Below are 25,019 nucleotides of genomic sequence, written 5' to 3' on the forward strand. Positions count from 1 at the left end.
CACCTGAACACCTTTTGAGAGCTCCGAGAAGTAACGTTAGGTTTGACATCACTAGATGGGGCAAATAAATATATAATTACTTTATTTGTGCACAAATAAGTCCCTAAGTCCCTTTGTCTATTTAGGTCGTACTCATTAGCGCAGGTGATTGTGATGTTAAAGGATACTTTGTGGTTTATTTTTGTGTAACTGAGGTAATGTTATGCCTCTGCCTAGCTAGATTTAATGTTACTTGACTGTCAATACTGTTGCCTGTTGTTCTCATGTGAACGCTCCCAACTTCAACTTTTAAAATGAAACATAATGAAAAATTCCATAATAGTTCGAGGGAGGAGTAAATGTGATTTCAAGGATTAAAACATGATAATTGAACAGTTTATGTGGAAAAATATCAGTTATAATAATTTATTATTCGAAGTGTAATATAAAAAATGTGAATTGTTTTTATGTCATGCATGTTTTTTTTCTGATCACCAATTTAAGTTGTTTATTTGTAAGCTCCAAATCCTCCTATTTCTCTCAATGGCCTTTGTGCCCTAAACAATTTTATGACACCGAAGGCCAAAAGGCTTTTCCCCTAAAACGACAGAATTCCAAGCCTCATCTGTGTATTCATCAGTGTCCCCATTGGCTGCATCACAGAACACCTGGCAATTCTTTGTTTCGAAGCAATCCTGTAAAGCACTAATGGATCCCTCATTCTGGCGTTGAAGAGTCTGAAAACGTTCATTCCTGTTTCAGGCGTTGTCTATAGGATGGGAGGAGCTAAATTGATGTATGATCCAGCTTACCGAATGCAGGGAGGGGTTTGTAACCATTTCCTATTTGTGTTTAACAATGGTCAAGAGTCGGATCACCATGGGTGGGGAGGTTAATGTGCTGGTGGCATTTCGGCAAAACTTTCCTCATATAGGCAATAACAAATAAACAATAAAATGGCAATAAAACCCCCTTAAATGTGGGGGTCCTCTAGTCCATTTATTATTCCTTATAGGTCTTCCAGGGCACATGTCTGATGCCAACACACAGCAGTCTTGCTGACAGTTATTCCCTGCGAGTAGTATGTCCATTTTATTGTTCAGGGATTTAACCTTTTTGTGTAAAATGCTTGTTAACGGTGGAATGCAAGATCTCGTCCAAGATCGACATGGGAAACCGGCACGTTTGCCTCTTCTTTCTTCGTAATAATGACCATTATTCCCTCGCGATTAAGGCGATACCTTGGTAAATGCTCAGTATAATTAAAATACTGACCAGCTCATTTAAAATACTTTGTTTAAATGAGCTGGTTTTAGCACTAAAATGCTTTGTGACATACTCTTAGAACAACAATTTGGGAGTCCTAAAATTGTTTTTAAGAGTTTCTCCTAAATCAGCAAGTAAGTAGCTAATTTTAGACCTTAAATATTTTATAAATATGGCCCCTGATCTGGTCTTTATTTTAGGAGATTGAGGACAAACCCAACCTGCTGCTCTCCTTCCACATTGAACCCAAACAAGAGTCACTGGATTCTGATTGTGACAGTAAAGCTCAGTGTTCATTGGTGGATTCAGAGATGACATCAGTGAAGCAGGAAGAATGCAGTCAAACACTGGGACTGAATGTTATCATTAAAGATGAAGAGGAGAAGATTGAGATCAGCAGTCAAATACTGGGACTGAATAATATTAAATGTGAAGAGGAGGAGGTTGGGGATTTAACTAACAAAGGTAAGAATGAATTATTAAGAGGGTTTATTGTTGAAAATGTTCTTCTAGCTAAATAATTGTGTAGATATTTAAAGCTCTCTTTATTTTTTGTTCTTTATATTCTTTTACTTATTTTGTAGTCATAAATTATAAAAAAGTGAAAGAAATCAATATGTGTTGCATTGAGTCAAAATAATGTAAATAATAAATTAAATGCATTCTTTTAATGATAAGGGGCACATTTTGATGTATTTCATGTGGCCACTATAATGGTATGATATTCCATTATAATACATTTTATATCCCAATGGCATTTTATATGACAAGATGTATTTCCTAAAACTGTGGTCTGTTATCTTAATATTATGGTCTCTTGACATTGCCAGTATGAATGACCAGCGCAGCAGTGTTGTATTGAAGTTACAGTGAGTTCTTGGTCTCTGGGTGTCCATGATGTTTGTGTGGCAACAGAATGTTAATATGGCCAACAGTGTTTTTTATTGTTTCAGGGCGTCTATCAGCCTGAAGAAGAAATACATTATTATAATATATTATTAGAAGGAATCATCTGCATTTTAGTGATACAGTCTGGTAGGGAGAGTCAGTGATCTTCAACACTGCTGTGTTGGGGGGGGGGGGTACGTCTGTGTTGGGGGGGGGGGGGTACGTCTGTGTTGGGGGGGGGGGTACGTCTGTGTTGGGGGGGGGGGGGTACGTCTGTGTTGGGGGGGGGGTACGTCTGTGTTGGGGGGGGGGTACGTCTGTGTTGGGGGGGGGGGTACGTCTGTGTTGGGGGGGGGGGTACGTCTGTGTTGGGGGGGGGGGTACGTCTGTGTTGGGGGGGGGGGGGTACGTCTGTGTTGGGGGGGGGGGGTACGTCTGTGTTGGGGGGGGGGGTACGTCTGTGTTGGGGGGGGGGGTTACGTCTGTGTTGGGGGGGGGTACGTCTGTGTTGGGGGGGGGGTACGTCTGTGTTGGGGGGGGGGGGGACACGTCTGTGTTGGGGGGGGGGGGGGACACGTCTGTGTTGGGGGGGGGGGACACGTCTGTGTTGGGGGGGGGGGACACGTCTGTGTTGGGGGGGGGGGACACGTCTGTGTTGGGGGGGGGGGACACGTCTGTGTTGGGGGGGGGGGGACACGTCTGTGTTGGGGGGGGGGGGACACGTCTGTGTTGGGGGGGGGGACACGTCTGTGTTGGGGGGGGGGGGGACACGTCTGTGTTGGGGGGGGGGGGGTTACGTCTGGGGGGGGGGGGGGGTACGTCTGGGGGGGGGGGTTACGTCTGTGTTGGGGGGGGGGTACGTCTGTGTTGGGGGGGGGGTACGTCTGTGTTGGGGGGGGGGTACGTCTGTGTTGGGGGGGGGGGTACGTCTGTGTTGGGGGGGGGGGTACGTCTGTGTTGGGGGGGGGGGGGGGGTTACGTCTGTGTTGGGGGGGGGGGGTGGTTACGTCTGTGTTGGGGGGGGGGGTTACGTCTGTGTTGGGGGGGGGGGGTTACGTCTGTGTTGGGGGGGCCAATATCAGGGAGACTAATGCTGCATTTCCACTGGTGTTTTACCTCGGTACCTGGGCTTCACCGGGGCTTGATGCTAATGTGGCTCTAGACTTTCCTGTTTCCACCATATTTTTGGTACCAAGGACTTAAGGATGGCTTCAGATGGGGAGGGAAGGGTATACTATCAACGCGATTTGGTTTTCCGGTTTAGGGGTGCTGGGGGGTTTAGGGGTGCTGGGGGGTTTTAGGGGTGCTGGGGGTGTGGCCCCCCCAAAACAATTTGGTCCTCGTCAAAGTCACTCAGGTCTTTACTCCTGCCCATTTCTCCTGCATCCAACATGTTGACTACAGGAACTGATTGTTTGCTTACCATCTAATCTACCCACACCTTGAAATGTGCTCTGAAATGCTATTCCCTTCACCTGTGAGTGGTCATTATATTTTGGATCATCAGTGTATGCCCATTCATATTATAGGTTTTTCAGTTCACCTGATAGATTAGGAACACATAGGGGGTAAGCCTACTCCACAAACAAATTGTATTCCTACATTTGTGTCAAAAAGGTGCTTCTGTTTGAGATTTGGTGACAGTAGAGGCTTTCTTCTGGCAATCCTTTTCATGTAGAATTTGTGAGCCCAAAATCTAACCACCTGTAATTCTCCAACTGTGTCCTTGGTGTCCATGACTTTTCTTTACAGCGTTTTGTTCATATCACCCTGGGTGACAACATTTTTGAATGTTTGACTGTATTTACATTTTGCCAATGTATTGTGTTGCTTGGTAAATATGTGAAACTGGTTTCAGAAATTGTCAGCATGTTTTTTACTCCTAACACTCATGGAATAGTTACTTTTGATATTTGATGTAATCTTCTAACTGCATTGGTACCGTGTCACTGGTCTAATTAACTTTCTTGATATGAATCACACAGATGAGATTGCTGCTGAAGTGGAGACATTTCCTGCAACTGGAGAGCAACAAAAGGAAGATTACAAAGACAAGAAGCCTTACACCTGTTCTTACTGTGGGAAGTGTTTCTCTCAGTCAGGTCACCTTAAAATTCATCAGCACATGCATACTGGAGAAAAGCCGTACTCCTGTTCTAACTGTGGAAAGAGTTTCTCTCAGTCAGGTCACCTTAAAATTCATCAGCGCATACATACTGGAGAAAAGCCGTACTCCTGTTCTAAATGTGGGAAGAGTTTCTCTCAGTTAGGCAGCCTTAAAATTCATCAGCATATACATACTGGAGAGAAGCCTTACTCTTGTTCTGACTGTGGGAAGGGTTTCTCTCTTTCAGGTCACCTTAAAGCTCATCAGCGCATACATACTGGAGAGAAGCCATACTCCTGTTCTAACTGTGAGAAGTGTTTCTCTAAACTATGTTACCTTAAAGCTCATCAGCACATACATACTGGAGCGAAGCCGTACTCATGTTCTAAATGTGGGAAGGGTTTCTCTCAGTCAGGTAACCTTAAAGCTCATGAGCGCATACATACTGGAAAGAAGCCTTACTTCTGTTCTAAATGTGGGAAGGGTTTCTATTTGTCAGGTAACCTTCGAGCTCATGAGCGCATACATACCGGAGAGAAGCCTTACTCCTGTTCTGACTGTGGGAAGGGTTTCGCTCTGTCAGGTAACCTTAAAGCTCATGAGCGCATTCATAATGGAAAGAAGCCTTACTCCTGTACTGACTGTGGGAAGGGTTTCTCTAAACTATGTTACCTTAAAGCCCATGAGCACATACATACTATAGAGAAGCCTTACTCCTGTTCTAATTGTGGGAAGAGTTTCTCTCAACTAGGTAGACTGAAAGCTCACCAGCGCATACATGCTGGAGACGAGCCTTAATGGTATAATACATCTACCAAAAGCCACCCACCCAATAATATCAAATTAGATATACGTAGCGTTAACAAAGGATTTTGGGCAGTTCAGGTTTGGGAAGCCGTTAACTATTGCATCAACATCATTATTACCATCACCTATAATTAACAATTTCACGTTTCAAATATCACTTAACGGTCCCGCAGCGTGAGTTTCAGAATGTGGTTATGATGTCACAATACATTTGCTCCGCAGCTTCCCAAAAACACCAGGCTATTTACTTGTCATGCATCAAATGTTTTATTTTAATTATATTAGCAAACTACTACCAGTAGTAATACTGTTTAAAGGTATATTGAATAATTATTGACCAACTGTGTAAATGGTGTCCCTTTTCTAAAGATCACAGTGCAAGAGATACTGACACACTTCAGTCATTGTTTAAATAAAACATATCTCTGTCAGGCAGTAAGTGTTATGTAAATCATTTATGTAATTATTCAGAAGGTCTCAAAAGTTTGACAAATTATGATTTTCGATTTTTGCATATTTAGTAATGGACAAATACTGTCTGTGAAAAAAAGTATTTTTGAGGATTATGTTTAGCTTTTTTCTCAAAAGCAATTCCTGAGGGGGACTCCAAAAGTAGTTCTGTAATACTGTTTTAGATTGCGCCATTGGGTTGCTCGCTACAATTGCTCTACAAGTTCAGCAATTTTGTGTGTGAATCTTTCCAACATAAAATAATGACACGAACACTGTCACCTTGCCAGCTAAGGAACACTACATACAGTGGGGAGAACAAGTATTTGATACACTGCTGATTTTGCAGGTTTTCCCACTTACAAAGCATGTAGAAGTCACATTTTTATCATAGGTACTCTTCAACAGTGATCCAGAAAAAGTAATCATACATTGTATGATTTTTAAGTAATTATTTTGCAATTTATTGCATGACATAAGTATTTGATACATCAGAAAAGCAGAACTCAGTACTTGGTACATAAACCTTTGTTTGCAGTTACAGAGATCATACGTTTCCTGTAGTTCTTGACCAGGTTTGCACACACTGCAGCAGGGAATTTGGCCCAGTCCTCCATACAGACCTTCTCCAGATCCTTCAGGTTTCAGGGCTGTCGCTGGGCAATACGGACTTAGCTCCCTCCAAAGATTTTCTATTGGGTTCAGGGCTGGAGACTGGCTAGGCCACTGCAGGACCTTGAGATGCTTCTTACGGAGCCACTCCTTAGTTGCCCTGGCTAAATCCAATCCTAATCAGTGATCACTTCATTAAAAGGAAAAAGGATTGGATGCATGTTGAAGGTTATGTATTCACGACCCGGCTCTTAGAAGATGACAAGCAAAGGAGTCATGTTGGCATTAAAGGAGTAAAAAAAATGTTTATTAAAAACAAAGTGTAAAACTACAAAGGAAAACAGACCTGTGTAGTGAGAAAGTAGACATATGAGTGTAAAATGTGTGGAGGGGTGAACCTAATCAAAACACATAATCAACCAAATCACAAAACAACATAGTCCTTGTGGGGGGAGAGAGAGCCAGGACTGGACGCCAGGAACCTAAGCTCTAAGGGTTTACATGTGTTCTGTGTTCTGTCAATGGCAAGCTATACGAATCTCAGATTCAAAGAATTTAGTACATAAGCGATCTTAGTGAATACGTTAACCATCCCTAAATATATAGCAAGAGGTTGTCATATGGAAGCACTTACAGACGACATCGTCATTGACCCTGTAATTTTTCATTCATGAACACATGCACTAAAACCGAAAACACCACACCAATGGAAACCGTCAATGGGCGTAACTTAATATTAAGGAACCCCCATATTAAGTTATGCCCTCGACTTGCGGTCTGCAGATATACCTAACTCCATTGTGTACTCCACAGGTTTCGTTCAATAACACGTGATCTTTCGGCGTCACGTGACCAGAAGAGTCTCCGAACATTCTTTCGATGCGGTGAGTCTGGAACAGATCGGATCAGTATCGAGAGTGAGTTCAGAGTAGCCCACCAATAAGTAATAGTAGTAGAAAATCGATCGACTTGTTTGTGTCATTTTCAAAAACATTTCATCAAACACGAATTGACAAGTCGCTTAAATGGTAAGTTTAAACAACAGATTTTGTAATTGTGTCTTTATCCAGTTCTATAAAAAAAACAGGTGTGAACGTTTAAAGAACAAACAAACCTCTAAACCGTTATATTCTTAATGAAATGTAAATCGTAATACAGTTATAAAAAAAAAAACACAACGAACATCCAGGTAACAAAACAAATCTGTACAGTTACTTGGGACTAAAAAACTGTTTTAGCGGCTACAGTACTTAGTTGTATATATGCATGGTACCAAGGAACGGGCTATCTTTGTTGGTGTTAAGGGAAGCGTGGAATGGGTAAACTAAGTTATTGCTTTTTATATTTACCAATTACAGTGTCTGTCTTCACATAATTAAACTAAAATAAGTTAATTGGGATAGGTAATGAAAAAACTAAGCATTTAACTGCGTTTTGTAGGCTCCAGCTTCATTCAGATTATAAACGAATTAGCTAGCCTAGCTTGCTACCTGTTGGTGTTGTAGGCTGTCCTGGTTGCTAGTTGGTAGTGATGTGCAGTTCGCGAACGATTGGTTCAAAAAATTTTAGTGACTCAGGACTTATTCATTGTAAAAATAAAAAAAAGTCACGTAAACGACATTTTGATGATGAGCATTCGTTGGCCCGGGGGGCATTACTGACTCGAATTAACGAAATGACTGTCTATCTTCTCATGATGAAGCTTTTTGCTATTGGGACCCATATGGGTTCAAAATGTGAGGGGCTGTGGTTTTGCACATTGATGCTCACAGTTCCTACAAGGTTAATGGTATAATAATTCTTCTTGGTACATATGTTGACATGGACAATACGGAAAAAATGACAGCTAAGATTTTTTAAATCAACCACACGGTAGTGCTATAGAGATTTTTACATTAGCAAGTTCACAATACTCACCCCGTTTGAGTTATAGCCTTGAAAAAAGGAAGATAAAGTCCACCTCCTCACCAAGTTTGCCGCACAAGCACTGAAAAGTGAAGCCAAAACGTTTCGATCGCCCCCTGGTGAGTGGTCCCAGTATAGGTCATAAACCCCGCCCTCCCCATGTTATTCAATGGGACGCGAGACCAACTAAACAATTAAATTACCCTTCAAATATATTTTTTCCGAAGCTGGTTTCTGTCATTTACTGTAGTTTGTATCACGCTAATGTAAATTCAAGAGTCTATTTTTAAAATAAGTTGGTTTTTAGTTAGTTATTTAATGCTCTGAAAACGGTGGTGTGACGTCGTGATTCACAGCTGTGATTGACAGCTATCTGAGCCGAGGAGCCACTGAAGCACCATCAGGCTTTTTTCGCAATCTTCGGAGGACTGAGGAAATTGGAGCTTTACATTTAATGTCTAAATTTCTATAATTGATATAATTTCACATGGACATAATGGGTTGTTCTGCAGTACATTGTGCTAACCGATCTGGCATTTCCAATCGATCTTTGAATTTTTTTCGGTAAATTAAATGTATAAGCTATTTAATTAGTAAATAAATGTAATGGGCTAGCTAACGTTAGCTAAAAGACAACAAGCCTCGTTAATAGCCATGTTAATAGCTAGCAGGTGATCGTTAGCTAGAAGTTACCAATTATTTTTGTATTAGGCCTATTCTAAATTAAGGTTAAACATGATGTAAGTTAGGCTATAACATATCGTCTAGGTTTAACAAGCAAAGGTTGTACTGTACTGTACTGCGCATTCTGCGAGGGAGAGTGAGGGCAGGGCACAGGGATGGGGCCGTTGATTTCGCGGCTTTACGGCTTTACTTCCTGCTCGCTACTGCGCATAACTCACAAGGAACATATTTCCCATTGGGACTTCGCGTTAGGGGTTTGGCGGCCATTTTGAATTTATGAAAAGCATCTCCTCTGGCACATAAGGACCGATCTACATGTACCATCATATTTGGCATCCATGGACGATTGTCTTCACATTTTTTATCAACCAGGCTAGTATGTTGAAAAACATGGTCGCTATTGAGTATGTTGCAATACCTGGCTGCTATTGACAGATGAACATGTGCAGGGGCGTGGTTTTGCACATATAAAGACTAGGGATGTAACAATGCGCTCCTAGACCGTTTAAAATCAATGAAAATATGTGACGATTCAAGTCGGTGGAGAAGTTAAACGAATCGCGATACACATTTTGAACAGCAGGGGTGCTGAAGCTGTATACTTTGACCTAATTTATAGGCGCGATAGCAGCGAACAAGTTGTAGCGCTAAACAATAGCAAACATGGCGGGGGCAAGTGTGGATGTTGATATTGAGGATGCCCCTTCCTCATTCAAATCACAGGTGTGGCGGCATTTTGGCTTTCCGAAGACTAAAAATTAACGCGGAGGGGTAGTAACAGAAAAAAACGAAAACTGTGTGCAGATACTGCAAGAAGATTTTAATATACAATAATATCACAACAAACATGATGCGTCATACAAACCGTCACCACAGTGAGAAGCTCCAGACACCTCCGCCTCCCTGTAAAAAGCTATTAATAGGTCAAACCACACTGACTGGCGGATTTGCAGCCCCACTCGCGGCGACGAGAGCGAGAGCCACGGAGATAACACTGATGCACCTTGTTTTCATGGCAAAAGATATGAGGCCATTTTCTGTCATAAAAAAATGAAGGATTTCGGCTACTGGTCAACACATTGAAGCCCAAATACACCATCCCATCACTCCCCCACTTTAGCCAGACTCTCATGCCAGCTCTTTACAGGGAAACAAAATCTAAGGTAATTGAGACCCTCAGAAAAGCAGATAGCGTATCACTTACAACCGACAGCTGGACCTCCAGGGCTACACATAGTTATCTTAAGGTCACAGCCCACATGATAACCAGCCAGTGGGAGATGGTTAATTTTGTTCTCCAAACTCGCCCTCTGTTTGAAACACACACCGGGGTTAATATTGCTGAAGTTTTAAAATCCGCTGTGGGTGAATGGGGGCTTCAAAAGGCCAACCAAGGAATTGCTGTTGTCACGGACAACGCAAGGAATTTGGATATTGCTGTCTGTGAGGCTGGGCTGGCCCCCCATGTCAGGTGTCTATAGGGACTGGAGAGGGCATTTATTGTTGGATGTAATATTCTAACTAAGATATACATAGTTTGTCTGCGCAGCTTAGCTGAATTTCCCCTGTGGCCAAGTAGCGTGGAGTCACAACATTGATCTCTGGTGTTACTGGGTTGTTTCTGTTTGTTGGTGAAGTGACAGCATCCCTGACTAGCACTACTATGATCATAATAACCTCACGATTAAGGTGATACCTTGTTTAAAGCTCAGTATCATAAAGTGTTTCTAAAACGTCAACCTGATTACGAGGCGGCTTGCCGGCAGCCCTTTTAGGATTGTTTGTAATTTGGTCTTAGTGACTTTTGGAGACCACTTGACTACTCCTAACTTTTCACGGAGTTAGGAGCTGGTTTTAGTGCTAAAATGCTTTGTGAAATACAACAATTTAGAACAACAATTTAGGAGTCCTACAATTGTTAAGAGTTTCTCCTAGATCAGCAAGTTAGGAGCTACTTTTAGCCTTAAAATATTTTGTAAATATGGCCCCTGATCTTGTCTTTATTTTAACAGAGGGAGGACAAACCCAGCCTGCTGCTCTCCTTCCACACTGAACCCAAACAAGAGCCACTGGATTCTGATTGCGACAGTGGAGCTCAGTGTTCATTGGTGGATTCAGAGATGACATCAGTGAAGCAGGAAGACTACAATCAAACACTGGGACTGAATGATATTAAAGATGAAGAGAAGGAGGAGGAGATAGGGGATTTAACTAACAAAGGTAATAATGGTTTATTAAGAGGGTTTAATATTGTTAATTTGTTATTCTTACTAATGAGTTGAATAGAAGTTATTTTATACTCTCTGTTTTGTGTTCTCCATATTCTTACACTTATTTTGTAAATTATAAAAAATGGAATAAAATTACTGTGTTCTTTTAAGAACCAAAGGAGTCAAAATAATGTAAATATTATAGATACATTATTTTATGAATATGGAGTACATTATGATGTATTTCTTGTGGTCACTATAATGTTATGATATTTTGTTATTATACATTTTATATTCCAATGGCTTTTTATTTGACAAGATGCATTTCCTAAAACTGTGGTCTGTTATCTTAATATTGTGGTCTCATGACATGCCATTATGAATGACCAGCGCAGCAGTGTTGTATTGAAGTTCTTGTCAACAGTGTGTTTTTAATCTCTGAGTGTCCATGATGTTTGTGGGGCAGCAGAATCACTGTCTCCACCTGTAGTTATTATGGCCAACATAGTTTTTTGTGTTGTGTTTTATGGATTATTTCAGTCTAGAGGAGAAATACATTCTTATAATATATTATTAGAAGGAATCATCTGCATTTTAATGGCACAGTCTGGTAGGGAGAGTCAGTGATCTTCACTCCCCCTGTGTTGTATCAGTGGGGCCTATATCAGGGAGACTAATGCTGCATTTCCACTGGTGTTTTACCCCGGTACCTGGGCTTCACCGGGGATTGATGCTAATGTGGCTCTAAGTTTGTTTGTTTATACTAAGTGGGTTTGAATAATCACACGCTTTATGAATATATAAATTTGCATGCATAATCACTCGCTTTATGAACTATATTAATGTGCAATCCAGACACACACACAGGCAATGAGTTCTCAGAAAAACATGGTCGTTATGATGTCTTTTCTTGACACTTGTCGTGGGTGGATCAGTGGTGATCCATCTCAGCAGAGCCTGTGTCCAGACATTTAGGACCCTAAAATGTAGGACCTTTTGGGTTCACTGGAAGTGTGACCTGAATATGAACCATGAGGTTGTCATGAGTTACTGCTTTAAATTAAGGACACTCAGGAAGAGACAGAGAACAAGAGGTGAACCCCGCCCCAGGGGACTTCCAAAAAGGATGGTCAGATGGCGTGATGTGTGAGAGTTTTGTATAAAAAGCCATGGTCAGGACTTAGAACTTAGGGGTGTATCTGCAGAAGGACCTGACTTTGATGTCTGTCATTGTTTTATGATTTTCATTAAAGTCTTTTGGATTCACAAGTTCCTGAGTTAAAGCGCTTTTGTTTTAGTCAGAGTGGACCTGATTTTCCATTACACTCATCAGTGTATGCCCATTCATATCTTAGGTTTTTCAGTTTACCTGATTGATTAGGAACACATAGGGGGTAAGCCTACTCCACAAACAAATATTAGCCCTACATTTGTGTCCCAAAGGTATTATGTTTGTGATGTGGAGGAGCAGAGGCTTTCTTCTGGAAATCCATCCTATGTAGATTTTATGTAGAATTTGACCCCAAAATGTAACTGCCTGCAATTCTCCAACTGTAATCCTTGGAGTTTTTTTTGCTTGTTGAACCATTCTTCTCACTGTGTTTGGGAGAAAATACTTATTTGTCATCTTCCAGACAGGTTGATCTGAGCTTCAGTACTTTTTCATTTCCAAATTATCGCCATGATTTTGATAAACACCCATGATTCTTTACAGCGTTTTGTTCATATTAACCTGGGTGACAACATTTTTGAAGGGCAGGGAATGTATTTACATTTTGGCAATGTATTGTGTTGCTTGGTAAAAATGTGAAACACTGGTTTCAGAAATTGTCTGCATGTTTTTTACTCTTAAAACTCTTGGAATAGTTACTTTGATATTTGATGTAATCTTCTAACTGCATTGGTACCGTGTCACTGGTCTAATTAACTTTCTTGATATGAATCACACAGATGAGATTGCTGCTGAAGTGGAGACATTTCCTGCAACTGGAGAGAAACAAAAGGAAGATTACAAAGACAAGAAGCCTTATTCCTGTTCTGACTGTGGGAAGAGTTTTTCTCTGTCAGGTCACCTTAAAGCTCATCAGCGCATACATACTGGAGAGAAGCCTTTCTCCTGTTCTAAATGTGGGAAGAGTTTCTCTCAGTTAGGCAGCCTTAATACTCATCAGCGTATACATACTGGAGAGAAGCCTTACTCCTGTTCTGACTGTGGGAAGTGTTTCTCTAATCTATGTAACCTTAAAGTTCACCAGCGCATACATACTGGAGAAAAGCCTTACTCCTGTTCTGACTGTGGGAAGTGTTTCTCTCTGTCAGGTCACCTTAAAGCTCATCAGCGCATACACACTGGAGAGAAGCCGTACTCTTGTTCTGACTGTGGGAAGAATTTTTCTCTGTCAGGTCACCTAAAAGCTCATCAGCGTATACATACTGGAGAGAAGCCTTACTCCTGTTCTGACTGTGGGAAGAATTTTTCTCTGTCAGGTCACCTTAAAGCTCATCAGCGCACACATACTAGAGAGAAGCCATACTCCTGTTCTGACTGTGGGAATAGTTTCTCTGAATCCAAAACCCTTCTACATCACCAGTGTAAACACAGTGAAGAGCAAATTCACTTCTGTTCTTACTGTAGGAATTCTTTCTCAACTCTAGTTTCCCTTAAATCTCATCAGTGCATACATACTGGAGAGAAGATGTATTCATGTTCTGACTGTGGGAAGGGCTTCTCTCAGTTAGGCAGCCTTAAAACTCATCAGCGCATACATACTGGAGAAAAGCCTTACTCCTGTTCTGACTGTGGGAAGGATTTCTCTCTGTTAGGTAACCTTAAAGCTCATCAGCGCATACATACTGGCGAGAAGCTGTACTCCTGTTCTGACTGTGGGAAAAGTTTCTCTCAGTCAGGTAACCTTAAAGTTCATCAGCGCATGCATACTGGAGAGAAGCCTTACTCCTGTTCTGACTGTTGGGAGAGCTTCTCTCTGTTAGGTACCCTTAAAGCTCATCAGCGCAAACATACTGGAGAGAAGCCATACTCCTGTTCTGACTGTGGGGAGAGTTTCTCTGAATCCAAAACCCTTATACATCACCAGAGTAAACACACTGGAGAGAAACTTTATTCCTGTCCTGACTGTGGGAAGGATTTCTCTCTGTTATGTAACCTTAAAGCTCATCAGCGCATACATACTGGAGAGAAGCGTTACTTCTGTTCTGACTGTGGGAAGGGTTTCTCTCATTTATGTAACTTTAAATCTCACCAACGTATACATACTGGAGAGAAGCCTTACTCCTGTTCTGACTGTGGGAAGAGTTTCTCTCAACTAGGTGGCCTGAAATCTCACCAGCGCATACATACCTGAGAGGAGCCTTAAGGGTAAAATACACCTACTAAAGGCCATCCACCCACCCAGCTCCCATTAATTTCAAATGGATATGTAGCGTCAACAAGGCATTTGTGTAGCGGGAGGCTGAGCTGCACAATTCAGACTTTCGGAAGCCGTTAACTTTTGTGTCACCTTCATTATTACCCTCCTATAATTAAACACCAGGGTTTCAGTAGGGTTTTCCTGGAATCTCTTGTTGGACAACCTAAGTTCAATTCCAAATCACCTTCCACCATTTCCCGGCAAACAAATGTTCAATCCCAAATCAGGGTTTTTTCCTGCATTAAAATCTCAATGGCGACTGCATTCCCCAAATCTCGAAACCATCTCTGCATGGTAAAACCCAAAATGGCCCTCACACATAAAATACCAGTGAAACAGTGCAGCGAAAGTCGAATGTGTCTTTTTATCCAGACATGCTTGGGTGTAAACTTAATAACACCTTAACTGCATCCAGTCTGCATAGTATTGTTACATTTCATATGATGTCTATTACCCAATAATTACAGATTTCTTTTAAAGAGAGTTTGTGAGACAAATGAGGGTAGCTCTTTGAGACAGGAGAGAACCCTTAATTAAGTTAAAAAAAATTCTCACATAGCCTTACAGCTCACCAGTGCATACATACGGGAGAGAAACATGTAATTAGCATTTGACTGACAGTTAGGGGCCTTCACACAGATGGGGAATGTGGTTTGTGACATTTTGGGGAATTGCTGATGCAACTCTTATTAAATAAGGTTTGGCTTTGAAGTTATGGGAATGTGTGAGAGGGGAGGATGGTCATTGTCATGAAGAGATCTGTGATTGATCTGTATGGATTTTATATTATATCCCCTCTTGGTTTCTTTTTTTTTTTTTAAATGTGTCTTTTAAAAAAAAGAATTGTATAGTCCTTTTGTTAATTAAATCTTTATTAATCTCTATCAGGTCACTTCGAGGCGGCCCCTGCCTCGGCTGGCTGGTGTGTAATATTCTGTCTTATTTTGTGTTAAATCAGTGTTGTGAGACAATTCTCGGTTTGTTTTCTCAAGAGAGGAGATAACATACATCAGGGAAGCAGCTCCTGTGGATTTATTCCCAGATTTTCACGTAACATTCATTGAATTACTGGACATTCGGGTCAAAGCTACATCTGCACTTTGTTACGCCGCAAAACACAGTCGGCGAGGTAAACGGTGCTGGGGCGCTTGTACGCTCAAAGCGCAGTGGACTACGGACTCCGCTACCAGGAATATTCGTTGCTTACATGCGATCACTTAGCAATAAACTTGACGAACTTCACCTGGTATTGAGGAAAAACAGATCTCTTCTTATCAGCCGCCTTGTGTTTTACAGAAACGTGGCTGTTTGGATCTACACTGGACTGCACTGTAATTGCCGGTTTTCTCAATCTTCCGGGCGGATCATGTCCCATGACGCAAACTCTTGGGCAAAATGAAGGGAGGAGGAATATGTTTCTACATTAACAATGGCTGGAGCAAGGATGTGACAGTCATACTACAGTACTGTTCTCCTGACCTGGAATACATTTTTATCAACTTCATCAGCCATCGTGCACGACACAACAGCAGCCGGCCAAGCAGATTCTCCAGGCGGAGCGGTCATGTATGTTAATAATGTCCGGAAATGAGGAGTTTAAATAATGGTTAATAGTTAAGTCTCACACTGTGGCGACCGACAAAGCCAGGGAGGCTTGTTGACTGGGCATGGCCGCCAGGGTACATAAGTAAGAGCAGTGTTCTTGTCATAAGTTCATTTTGTCATACAGGCTTTTTATTTAGTTGTCGTATGATTGCGATGTAAGGTAAGGACAAGTAAAATAGTCTAAATATGAAGGAGTCATTTTTTAGATCCATCAAACTGGCTAAACTAACATCAGAAGAGGCTGGCATGTTGTCTGTGCCAGTTTCAGAAGAAGAAATCAAAGACAACATCTTAATACTTAAAAGTAACATCTCCAGGAACAGATGGTTTCCCAGGAGAACACTACAGAGCATTTACAGAGGATCTGACCCCAATCTTGTGTAAGGTGTATAACTATGCGCTAAAGAAGGGAGACCCGCCTGGGTTGTGGTCAGAAGCAATAATAAGTGTTGTCCTCAAAGAAAACAAGGACCCAACACAGTGTGCCTCCTACCATCCAGTCTGCCTCTTGTGCGTAGATCTTAAAATTCTTCAATTATAGCAAAAAGAATACAAAAATGAATACGCATACAGGTAAAACTTGATCAAACCAGGTTAATTAATAACCGACAAGGCGTGGGCAACGTCAGGAGGGCTTTGAACGTGCAATTTATTTCATCAAAAAGGAATACCCCTTCAATGCTTCTCAGCTTGGATGCTGAGAAGGCATTTGATAGGGTGGACTTTCCTTCAGCAGACTCTCAGATATATGGGATTTAATGACACATTTATTAATTGGATATGCATATTTTATAAAAACCCTAAATCTAGAGTTGGAGTAAATGAGCATTGCTCCAATTTCTTTCCATTGGAAAGTGGCTCCCGCCAGGGAGGTTCTTTATCCCCTTCTTTATTTGCCTTAAGTATAGAGCCACTGGCGGAATTAATAAGGGCAAACCCCCTCATAATGGGCGTTCCTGATGAGGGATTGATTCCACACAAAATAGCCCTATTTGCTGATGACATTTTGCTATTCTTAGAACGCCTCATGGTTTCTATCCCTGCACTTATAAAAAGCTTAAATATATACAATGCAGTGTCAGGATATAAGATAAATACAAGCAAATCGGAAGCCATGATGATAAGCAGAGAATGGCCCCAGCAACTAGATGAATTGGTATCCTTTAGGAAATCCAAACAGCACAGCTTTATCCCTCCAATTATAACAAACTAATCAAAGAAATCAACCAAGATATAAGTAGGTGGGATATGTTGCCTGTGTCACTTTTTGGCCAAATAGAGTCAGTGAGGATGAATATTTTATCTTAACTTTTTTTATTTCAATCTCTGCCTATTCAGAGACCACAATCAACACTTAAGCTTCTTGAGAAACGCACATCAACATTTATTTGGAAAAATAAGAGACCCAGAATACGTCTATAAATATTGATGACAAGTTAAGAAAAGGCAGGCCTAGGTCTACCTAATCTTAAAATGTACTACTGGGCAGCCCAACTTAGAGCAATAGCATGGGTGACCAAATATGAAGAAAATGGATGGCTCCTCATTGAACAGAATTCCTTGGAAGAGATATCAATATCTACTCTTCCATTTCTTAGTCAACAGGCTCAGAAAAAAATAAGAATTAAAAACATCTGGGTCAAACACACATTAAAGGTTTGGAATGGGGCCCAGAGCAACTAAAGGGGTCTATAGATCTATCAAGGGCAATGCCCATCCTTGGAAACATTGGTTTCCTGCCATCTTTGGTGGGCCTGGCATACAGAAGATGGGCGGAAAAGGGGTTGGTGATTATAAATCAGCTGTTTCAAAACAACACACTGCAATTATTTTCGCAACTTCAGGAAAAGTTTGACTTGCCCTCAAATGACTTGTATAGATACCTACAAATACGACACTACATCACAAAGCACACAGATTGGGACAGTCTTAAAATAAATCCAACTGAAGTTGAATGGTATTTTATACATATTATCAACAAGTGGTATCAACAAAGCATCAAATATCACGTATTTGTAAGAATCTTATGAGAGAAACGTCGGACAACACATTTCATATTAAAAATGAATGGGATATGGAACTCAATACAATTATAGGGGATGATACATGGGATGATACATGGGAGGATACATGGGATTATACATGTCAGGCGAGTCATACAGGGATTGGTAGTCAAATTTAGGACCCCTTTTAAGGTATAAATGTATAAAAACAACGGCCCTAACACCTGCTGGAGGAACTGTGGTTTGGTGGGGGATTATAGGTGTGGGTTATAGTTGTAAAATTGCCTGTAAGGTTCAACATGGCCAATAAAGTTAAAAAGAAAATTCAAAAATAGTCTAAATATGTGAAAACTATTCAGATTCAATTAGGGCCTACACAAGGGCTACATCTGTGAAATTGATCCATTACTCACTGTTAATGATTAAAGATCTACTCCATGAAGCACCTAGGTTGTAAGGCCACCTGTATGAGTTTAATGATCAAATGCCTGAACCAGAGCTGTAGCCAGGGTTTAGAAATGAGTGGGGATTTATTCGATTTATTATTTATGGCAATTCATACCAAATTTACACCTAAACACAAACAAAGTATTACACCATAGTCACGCAAATTTATTATAATGAAATACAGAGGGACCTGTTGGCAAAAATACATTGAATAAAGCTTTACCATTTGCTCTCTTCTTCTGTGTGTGTGTCTGTGTTGTGACAGACGGGTAAGAGATCGTAAAACAAGAAACAGAGAGAAACAGGATAAGACCAAAATAGCTATTAAAACAATTTTGAAAAGGAATATTGGATTACATCAGTTTTCATATTCTCTTATAGAAAACCTTAGAGTAAATGATTTATTTATACAGTCTATGGTTTCTCACAAGACGCTGGTTTTTCAAAACATTAAATCTTCTATCAAGAACAGACAAGTTGCTTAACTGGTAAGTGATTAAACCACAGTATTTTAATTGTCTTTGTTCAGTTTTGTGGAACTACTCGGCGGTGTGAACGTTTTAAGAAAAAAATATATCTAAACCATTATATTCTTCAAAATGTTTTATCCAGTTATCCAACCACTACAACGAACATATCCAGGGAGCAAAATAAAGCAGTAGAGTTACTGGGTCTGAAAAACGATGTTTTAGCAGCTAGTTATACGCAACGTAACAAGTAACGGTGTATGTACGCTGTTTTTGTTGGTGTTGAGGGAATCGTAGTTGCTTACAATCAACAATCACAAACCACTTTCAAATAGTTCTGATAGAGGAAACCCACATGTTGCACAGTCTTTGGAATTTTTGGGGCAAATCCTAAGTCTGTCCAACATGTAGATGTCCTCTTTGAACTATTTGAAAGTGGTTTGGGGTTTCTAAGTCATTCAACAAAAAAGCTATTTATTTCATACATTTTCAAATGTTAATTCATTTACATTTTCAAATGTAAAATTCTAAACTTTTTTGGGACAGTCCAATGAGTGTGCTCTCTAGTCCATAATTACTGATTTTAGAAAACATAGGTTGAATAAATAGGCCAGCAATTTTTAGAATAATATGATATATCAAGTTTGAAGTTTATATTACCATATTTGAAAAAGATATTGACAGATAAATGGGTTTAATTAAAATGTAATAAATCAATAAAGTATTTTCCCACCAAAACAAAGCTTGAACAAGTACACCAGATCTTTTTAGATTACTTGGTATCAGGTTTGACGATTCTATCACCATTATTGAGATAATACAGAAAAAAAACTTGTTTCAATTGATTTATTGATTAGTGATAATAATCGAGAGGGGTCAGCTGAGGTGGCTTGGGCATCTTTTTCGGATGCCTCCGGAACGCCTTCCTGGGAAGGTGTTCCAGTCCCGTCCCACCGGGAGGAGACCCCGGGGAAGACCTAGGACACGCTGGAGGGGCTATGTCTCCCGGCTAGCCTGGGAACGCCTCGATGTCCCCCCAGAAGAGCTGGAGGAAGTGTCTGGGGAGAGGGAAGTCTGGGCATCTCTGCTTAGACTGCTGCCCCCGCGACCTGGCCCCGGATAAGCGGAAGATGATGGATGGATGGATTAGTGATAAATCAATGTGGTGTAGTATTTAGCATGTGGATTGAAGTTGATGAGAGTCCTCAATATACTGTTTTACCACGGTCCCTAAATGTGGAAGGGAGCCTGAATGGAGAAACGAATGTGAATGTTTGTAAAATCTCACACATAAAACTGATTTCACCTTGGTAAAATAGCTGGGCTACTTGTTTAACCTTTGATTTGTTGAAAATAGTCATTATGGATTTATTAATCATCAATAAATCAATGGAAACACTTTATTTGATATCTCTTAAATCTTCTTCAAAAATATTGATAGGAACTTCAATCCTGATGCATATTTTTCTGGAAATAGCTGGCCTACTTGCTCAAGCTTTGTTTGGTTGAAAAAAGTAATTATGGAATCATTGATAATCAATAAAACAAGCGAAAAAAACCTTTATTTCAGTATTTCTTCAATGTATTTTTCAGTGATTGTCACAGGAACTTCAAACCTGGTATATTATTGTAAAAATAGCTGGCCGGCTTGTTCAAGCTTTGTATTGGTAAAAATAGGATGTGGGGAATAGTAGGGGGAAGATAGCTAATTGTGTAAGTGCATTGTCACTGATTGGTCAGATTTCTCATAATACCTGGAAAAAGGGAGGTTCTAGCATGAATTTAACACAGTGGCTACGGGAGAACCATAAAAGGCAGGTTAAATGGTAAACAAAATTGTCCATTTGTCACATCCCTGCAGTTAAATAAGTGTTTTTGTTATCTTTGTGCACTCAATGCTGCGATCAGGTTAAATGAAGTACACCTTAATTATTTTACCCAGGTCCATTGTTAATATTGTGTAATACTTTGTTGTTTTTCCTTCTTTATGTTTGTATTTTATCCCCATCAAACATCTTAAAGTAGTCATGTGTTGGTCTAGGGCTGTATTCAGAGTTTTACCTTTCCACTAGGACTCCCAAACAGCAGTAAAGGTTCCTAGCTACCGGTTTCCTCTTAAAACCTATTCACAAAGCTGCTAAGAAAAACGTTTCCTATGGAATGAGGAGAAATCTTAAACTAAGAGAGAGCAGGGTTGGCCCGTTTGCTATGGATGGTGTCATGTGCCACAAACAAGCGTACCTACTATGCTCACAGTGATTGGCTGGGAGGAGTCTCTGTCAGTGAATTCATCATAGCAGAACTGTAGAAGCATGTGTTATGGTGCCAATAATAATGTAGGCTAAGTGTTACTGATACTACATGAAACCAAGAATGATATACTGAGCAGTCAAGATGTGTTCAGCTAATTGTGAGCCTCTTACATATCTGTCAGCTTGTAAACAAATGCGCGTTAATCTTTTGATGGTCCAGTAATTTGTGCAATAATGTCCCATGTATAACATCAACAACACTGGGGGGTCCTGCTGTGGCCATGAAGTTGGCTTAGTTTCTTTGTTTGCCGAACATCAAGAGTAAACCGAATGTTGTCTGGGGAGGGCGTTTATTGTTTGATGTAATATTCTACTAACAGATGACTGAGACATACATAGTTTGTCTGCACTACATAGCTCCGTTTTCCCTGTGGCCAAGCAGCATATAGTTGTCAAAAACTTGATCCCTGGTGTTATTGGGTTGTCCTCATAACTACTCCTAAATTTTCTCCAATTTAGGAGCTGGTTTTAGTGCTAAAACGCTTTGTGAAATTCTCTTAAATCAAATATCTAAGAGAATTCTGAAATAGTTTTAAAGAGTTTCTCCTAAATCAGCAAGTTAGGAGCCCTTTTATCCTTAAAATAGTTTGTGAATACGTGATTTGGTCTTTATTTTAGGAGATGGAGGACAAACCCAGCTGGATTCTGATTGTGACAGTGGAGCTCAGTGTTCATTGGTGGATTCAGAGATGACATCAGTGAAGCAGGAAGACAAAAGTCAAATACTGGGACTGAATGTTATCATTAAAGATGAAGAGGAGAAGATGGAGATCAACAGTCACACACTGGGACTGAATAATATTAAATGTGAAGAGGAGGAGATTGGGGATTTAACTAATCAAGGTAAGAACTGATTTACGAAGAGGGTTTAGCGTTGACAATTTGTTGTTCTTGCTAAATAATTGTTTTCTTAATGCTGTTTTGTATTCTCCATATTCTTATGCTTATTTTGTAGTCATAAATGATAAAAAAGTGAAAGAAATCAATATGTGTTGCATTGAGTCAAAATAATGTAAATAATAAATTAAATGCATTCTTTCATGAACGAGGGCACATTATGATTTATTTCATGTGGCCACTATAATGGTATGATATTGAATAATAATACATTTTATATTCCAATGGCTTTTTATATGACAAGATGTATTTCCTAAAACTGTGGTCTGTTGTCTTAATTTTGTGGTCTCATGACATGCCATTATGAATGACCAGCGCAGCAGTGTTGTATTGAAGTTGTATTGTCTCTGTCTAGATGCTATTTGTGGTGGAGGTAAACTTAATAAGAAACCTTAGTCAGTTTTATGGTGTCTAGCCACTTAATGTGCAGCGCTGTGGTGTAGTGGTTATAGACCGTGTCTCTCAGATGGGAGGCCCGGGTTTGAATCCAGTGAGGGTAACAATAATCATTCATTTTAATTTGCTGGCTTGCCTGATTCCTTTTCTGCTTCTACTGAGTCAATGACATCTTACCACCTTCGGTCATTCCAACTTTTTCCGTTGTTTTTAAATCCCAGCACTGTTGCAAACCCCGGCCTAAGTCCCAAAGTCCCAGGCTTTGCACCAAGTGAGACCCAGGTTACTCGGCCATGGCCTAAAGTGCTGACTGGCGCTGTCAATGGAAACAGAAAAATGTCAGGACTTCATGGTAAAATGGCAGTGTTTGCTACCAGTGGAAACAAGGCATAAGGAACTGTACCCAAAACTGAGGGTTTAGCGGTTCTGTGAGGTTAAAGGGTGCTGTGGGGTTTAGGGGTGCTGTGGGTGTGGCCCCCCCATAACAATTTGGCCCTTGTCAAAGTCACTCAGGTCTTTACTCCTGCCCATTTCTCCTGCATCCAACATGTTGACTACAGGAACTGATTGTTTGCTTACCATCTACTCTACCCACACCTTGACATGTGCTCTTGTTAGATTATCAGTGCTATTCCCTTCACCTGTGAGTGGTCATAATGTTCTGGCTCATCAGTGTATGCCCATTCATATTTTAGGTTTTTCAGTTCACCTGATAGATTAGGAACACATAGGGGGTAAGCCTACTCCACAAACAAATTGTGGCCCTACATTTGTGTCACAAAGGTGCTTATGTCTGAGATTTGGTGACAGCAGAGGCTTTCTTCTGGCCATCCTTCATATGCAGAATATGTGACCCCAAAATGTAACCACCTCCAACTGTGTCCATGGTGTTTTTTTTGCTACGTGAACCATTCTACTCACTGTGGAGAACATACACATTTGCAATCTTCCTGACAGGTACATCTGAGCTTCAGTTATTTTTTATTTCCTAATTATCTGAATAATAGTTGAGATTAGTATTTTCAGGCATGTAACTTTTTATAGCCCTATCTCAATATTTTTTAAATTTTTTTATCAAGTTGATAAACAACAACAGCGTTTTGTTCATATTACCCTGGGAGAGAACATTTTTGGGGGGCACTGAATGTATTTACATTTTGGCAATGTATTGTGTTGCTTGGTGAAAATGTGAAACTATGATTTCAAAAATTGTTAGCCTATTTTTTATTTACTTGCTCTTAACACTCCTGGAATATATATTTTGATATTTGATGTAATCTTATAACTGCATTGGTACCGTGTCACTGCTCTAATGAACTTTCCTGATATTTATCACACAGATGAGATTGCTGCTAAAGTGGAGACATTTCCTGCAACTGGAGAGCAACAAAAAGAAGACAAGAACCCTTACTCCTGTTCTAACTGTGGGAAGTGTTTCTCTAAACTATGTCACCTTAAAGCTCATCATCGCATACATACTGGAGAAAAGCCTTACTCCTGTTCTGACTGTGGGAAGGATTTCTCTCTATTAGGTAACTTTATAGCTCATCAGCGCATACATACTGGCGAGAAGCTGTACTCCTGTTCTGACTGTGGGAAGAGTTTCTCTAAACTATGTCACCTTAAAGCTCACCAGCGCATACATACTGGAGAGAAGCCTTACTCTTGTTCTGAGTGTGGGAAAGGTTTCTCTCTGTCAGGTCACCTTAAATCTCACCAGCTCATACATACTGGAGAGAAGCCTTACTCCTGTTCTGACTGTGGGAAGGATTTCTCTCTATTAGGTAACTTTATAGCTCATCAGCGCATACACACTGGAGAGAAGCCTTACTCCTGTTCTGACTGTGGGAAGAGTTTCTCTCAGTCAGGTAATCTTAAAGCTCATCAGCATATACATACTGGAGAAAAGCCTTACTCCTGTTCTGACTGTGGGGAGAGTTTCTCTGATTCCAGAACCCTTACACACCACCAGAGTAAACACACTAGAGAGAAACTATTCCTGTTCTGACTGTGGAAATAATTTCTCTCTGTTATGTAACATTAACTCTCACCAGTGTCCAGAGACTGTTGAACAGGTTAGGGTATGTGTTGTCAGGAAAAACATACACTGCTCAAAAAGTGTAAGGTAACACTTATCACACATGTCTCGATGAACCAAATATATTAATGATTAAAAAAAAATCTGAACATTGTGTAATTTGTTGAGAACAAAATTACGTGACAACGGTCAATAGAAACCAAAATCACCAACCAATTGAGGGCTAGATTCAAACACACATTTTAAATCACAGGCTGTTCCAAGTTATGTGAATTTAATAACGGCAACTCATAATGTGATTCAGTAGTGTGTATGGCCCCCATGTGATGCCCTTCTGTGGCCCTGTCCAGCTCTTCTCTTGTAATGGCCCTTCCTTGAGACTGTACTGGGAGACACAGCAACACCTTCTTGCCACAGCATGTATGGGTGCGCCAAACTGGAGGAGCTGGACTAGTTGTGCCAACTGAATGGGCTGCAGGTACTGCCTCATGCTACCAGTAGTGATAAGGACATTAGCA

At 40.5% G+C, this 25,019-nt stretch overlaps 3 protein-coding genes across 4 annotated transcripts in view; all 3 read left to right on the forward strand.

Moving 5' to 3' along the window:
• LOC105027450 (zinc finger protein OZF-like) overlaps positions 1-6,993 on the forward strand; it is a 541,343-nt gene extending 534,350 nt beyond the window's left edge. The window contains exons 2-4 of one of the 2 annotated variants that reach the window (XM_020040930.3): positions 1,446-1,710; positions 4,119-4,547; positions 6,923-6,993. In XM_020040930.3, coding sequence (XP_019896489.1) covers positions 1,446-1,710; positions 4,119-4,547; positions 6,923-6,936 — 708 coding nt within the window. In that variant the 3' untranslated portion in view covers positions 6,937-6,993. Of the gene's footprint in view, positions 1-1,445; positions 1,711-4,118; positions 5,830-6,922 lie in introns of those variants that run through there. The other variant, XM_010905646.4, reaches the window with a different exon arrangement.
• A 31-nt stretch (positions 6,994-7,024) lies between these two features.
• Positions 7,025-15,218, forward strand: LOC105031301 (gastrula zinc finger protein XlCGF57.1-like). Its single transcript, XM_013131450.3, has 3 exons — positions 7,025-7,137; positions 10,711-10,918; positions 12,859-15,218. The coding sequence occupies exons 1-3, from the start codon at positions 7,135-7,137 to the stop codon at positions 14,268-14,270; spliced, it is 1,623 nt and encodes a 540-aa protein (XP_012986904.1). The 5' UTR covers positions 7,025-7,134; the 3' UTR covers positions 14,271-15,218.
• Positions 10,834-24,671, forward strand: LOC109614777 (zinc finger protein 239-like). Its single transcript, XM_029116022.2, has 4 exons — positions 10,834-10,918; positions 15,633-15,902; positions 21,789-22,013; positions 23,804-24,671. The coding sequence occupies exons 3-4, from the start codon at positions 21,860-21,862 to the stop codon at positions 24,469-24,471; spliced, it is 822 nt and encodes a 273-aa protein (XP_028971855.1). The 5' UTR covers positions 10,834-10,918; positions 15,633-15,902; positions 21,789-21,859; the 3' UTR covers positions 24,472-24,671.
• Positions 24,672-25,019: the final 348 nt, after the last annotated feature.

Source organism: Esox lucius, chromosome 20 (genome assembly GCF_011004845.1).
Source record: "Esox lucius isolate fEsoLuc1 chromosome 20, fEsoLuc1.pri, whole genome shotgun sequence".
NCBI lineage: Eukaryota > Metazoa > Chordata > Actinopteri > Esociformes > Esocidae > Esox > Esox lucius.

What these genes read in the sequence shown, in the direction of transcription:
- LOC105031301 (XM_013131450.3), top strand. An exon ending in AGGGGATTTAACTAACAAAG is followed by an intron (nt 10,919 to 12,858) that starts GTAATAATGGTT and finishes TGAATCACACAG; the next exon opens with ATGAGATTGCTGCTGAAGTG.
- LOC109614777 (XM_029116022.2), top strand. Translation starts at nt 21,860, where the DNA reads ATGACATCAGTGAAGCAGGAAGACAAAAGTCAAATACTGGGACTGAAT. An exon ending in TGGGGATTTAACTAATCAAG is followed by an intron (nt 22,014 to 23,803) that starts GTAAGAACTGAT and finishes TTTATCACACAG; the next exon opens with ATGAGATTGCTGCTAAAGTG.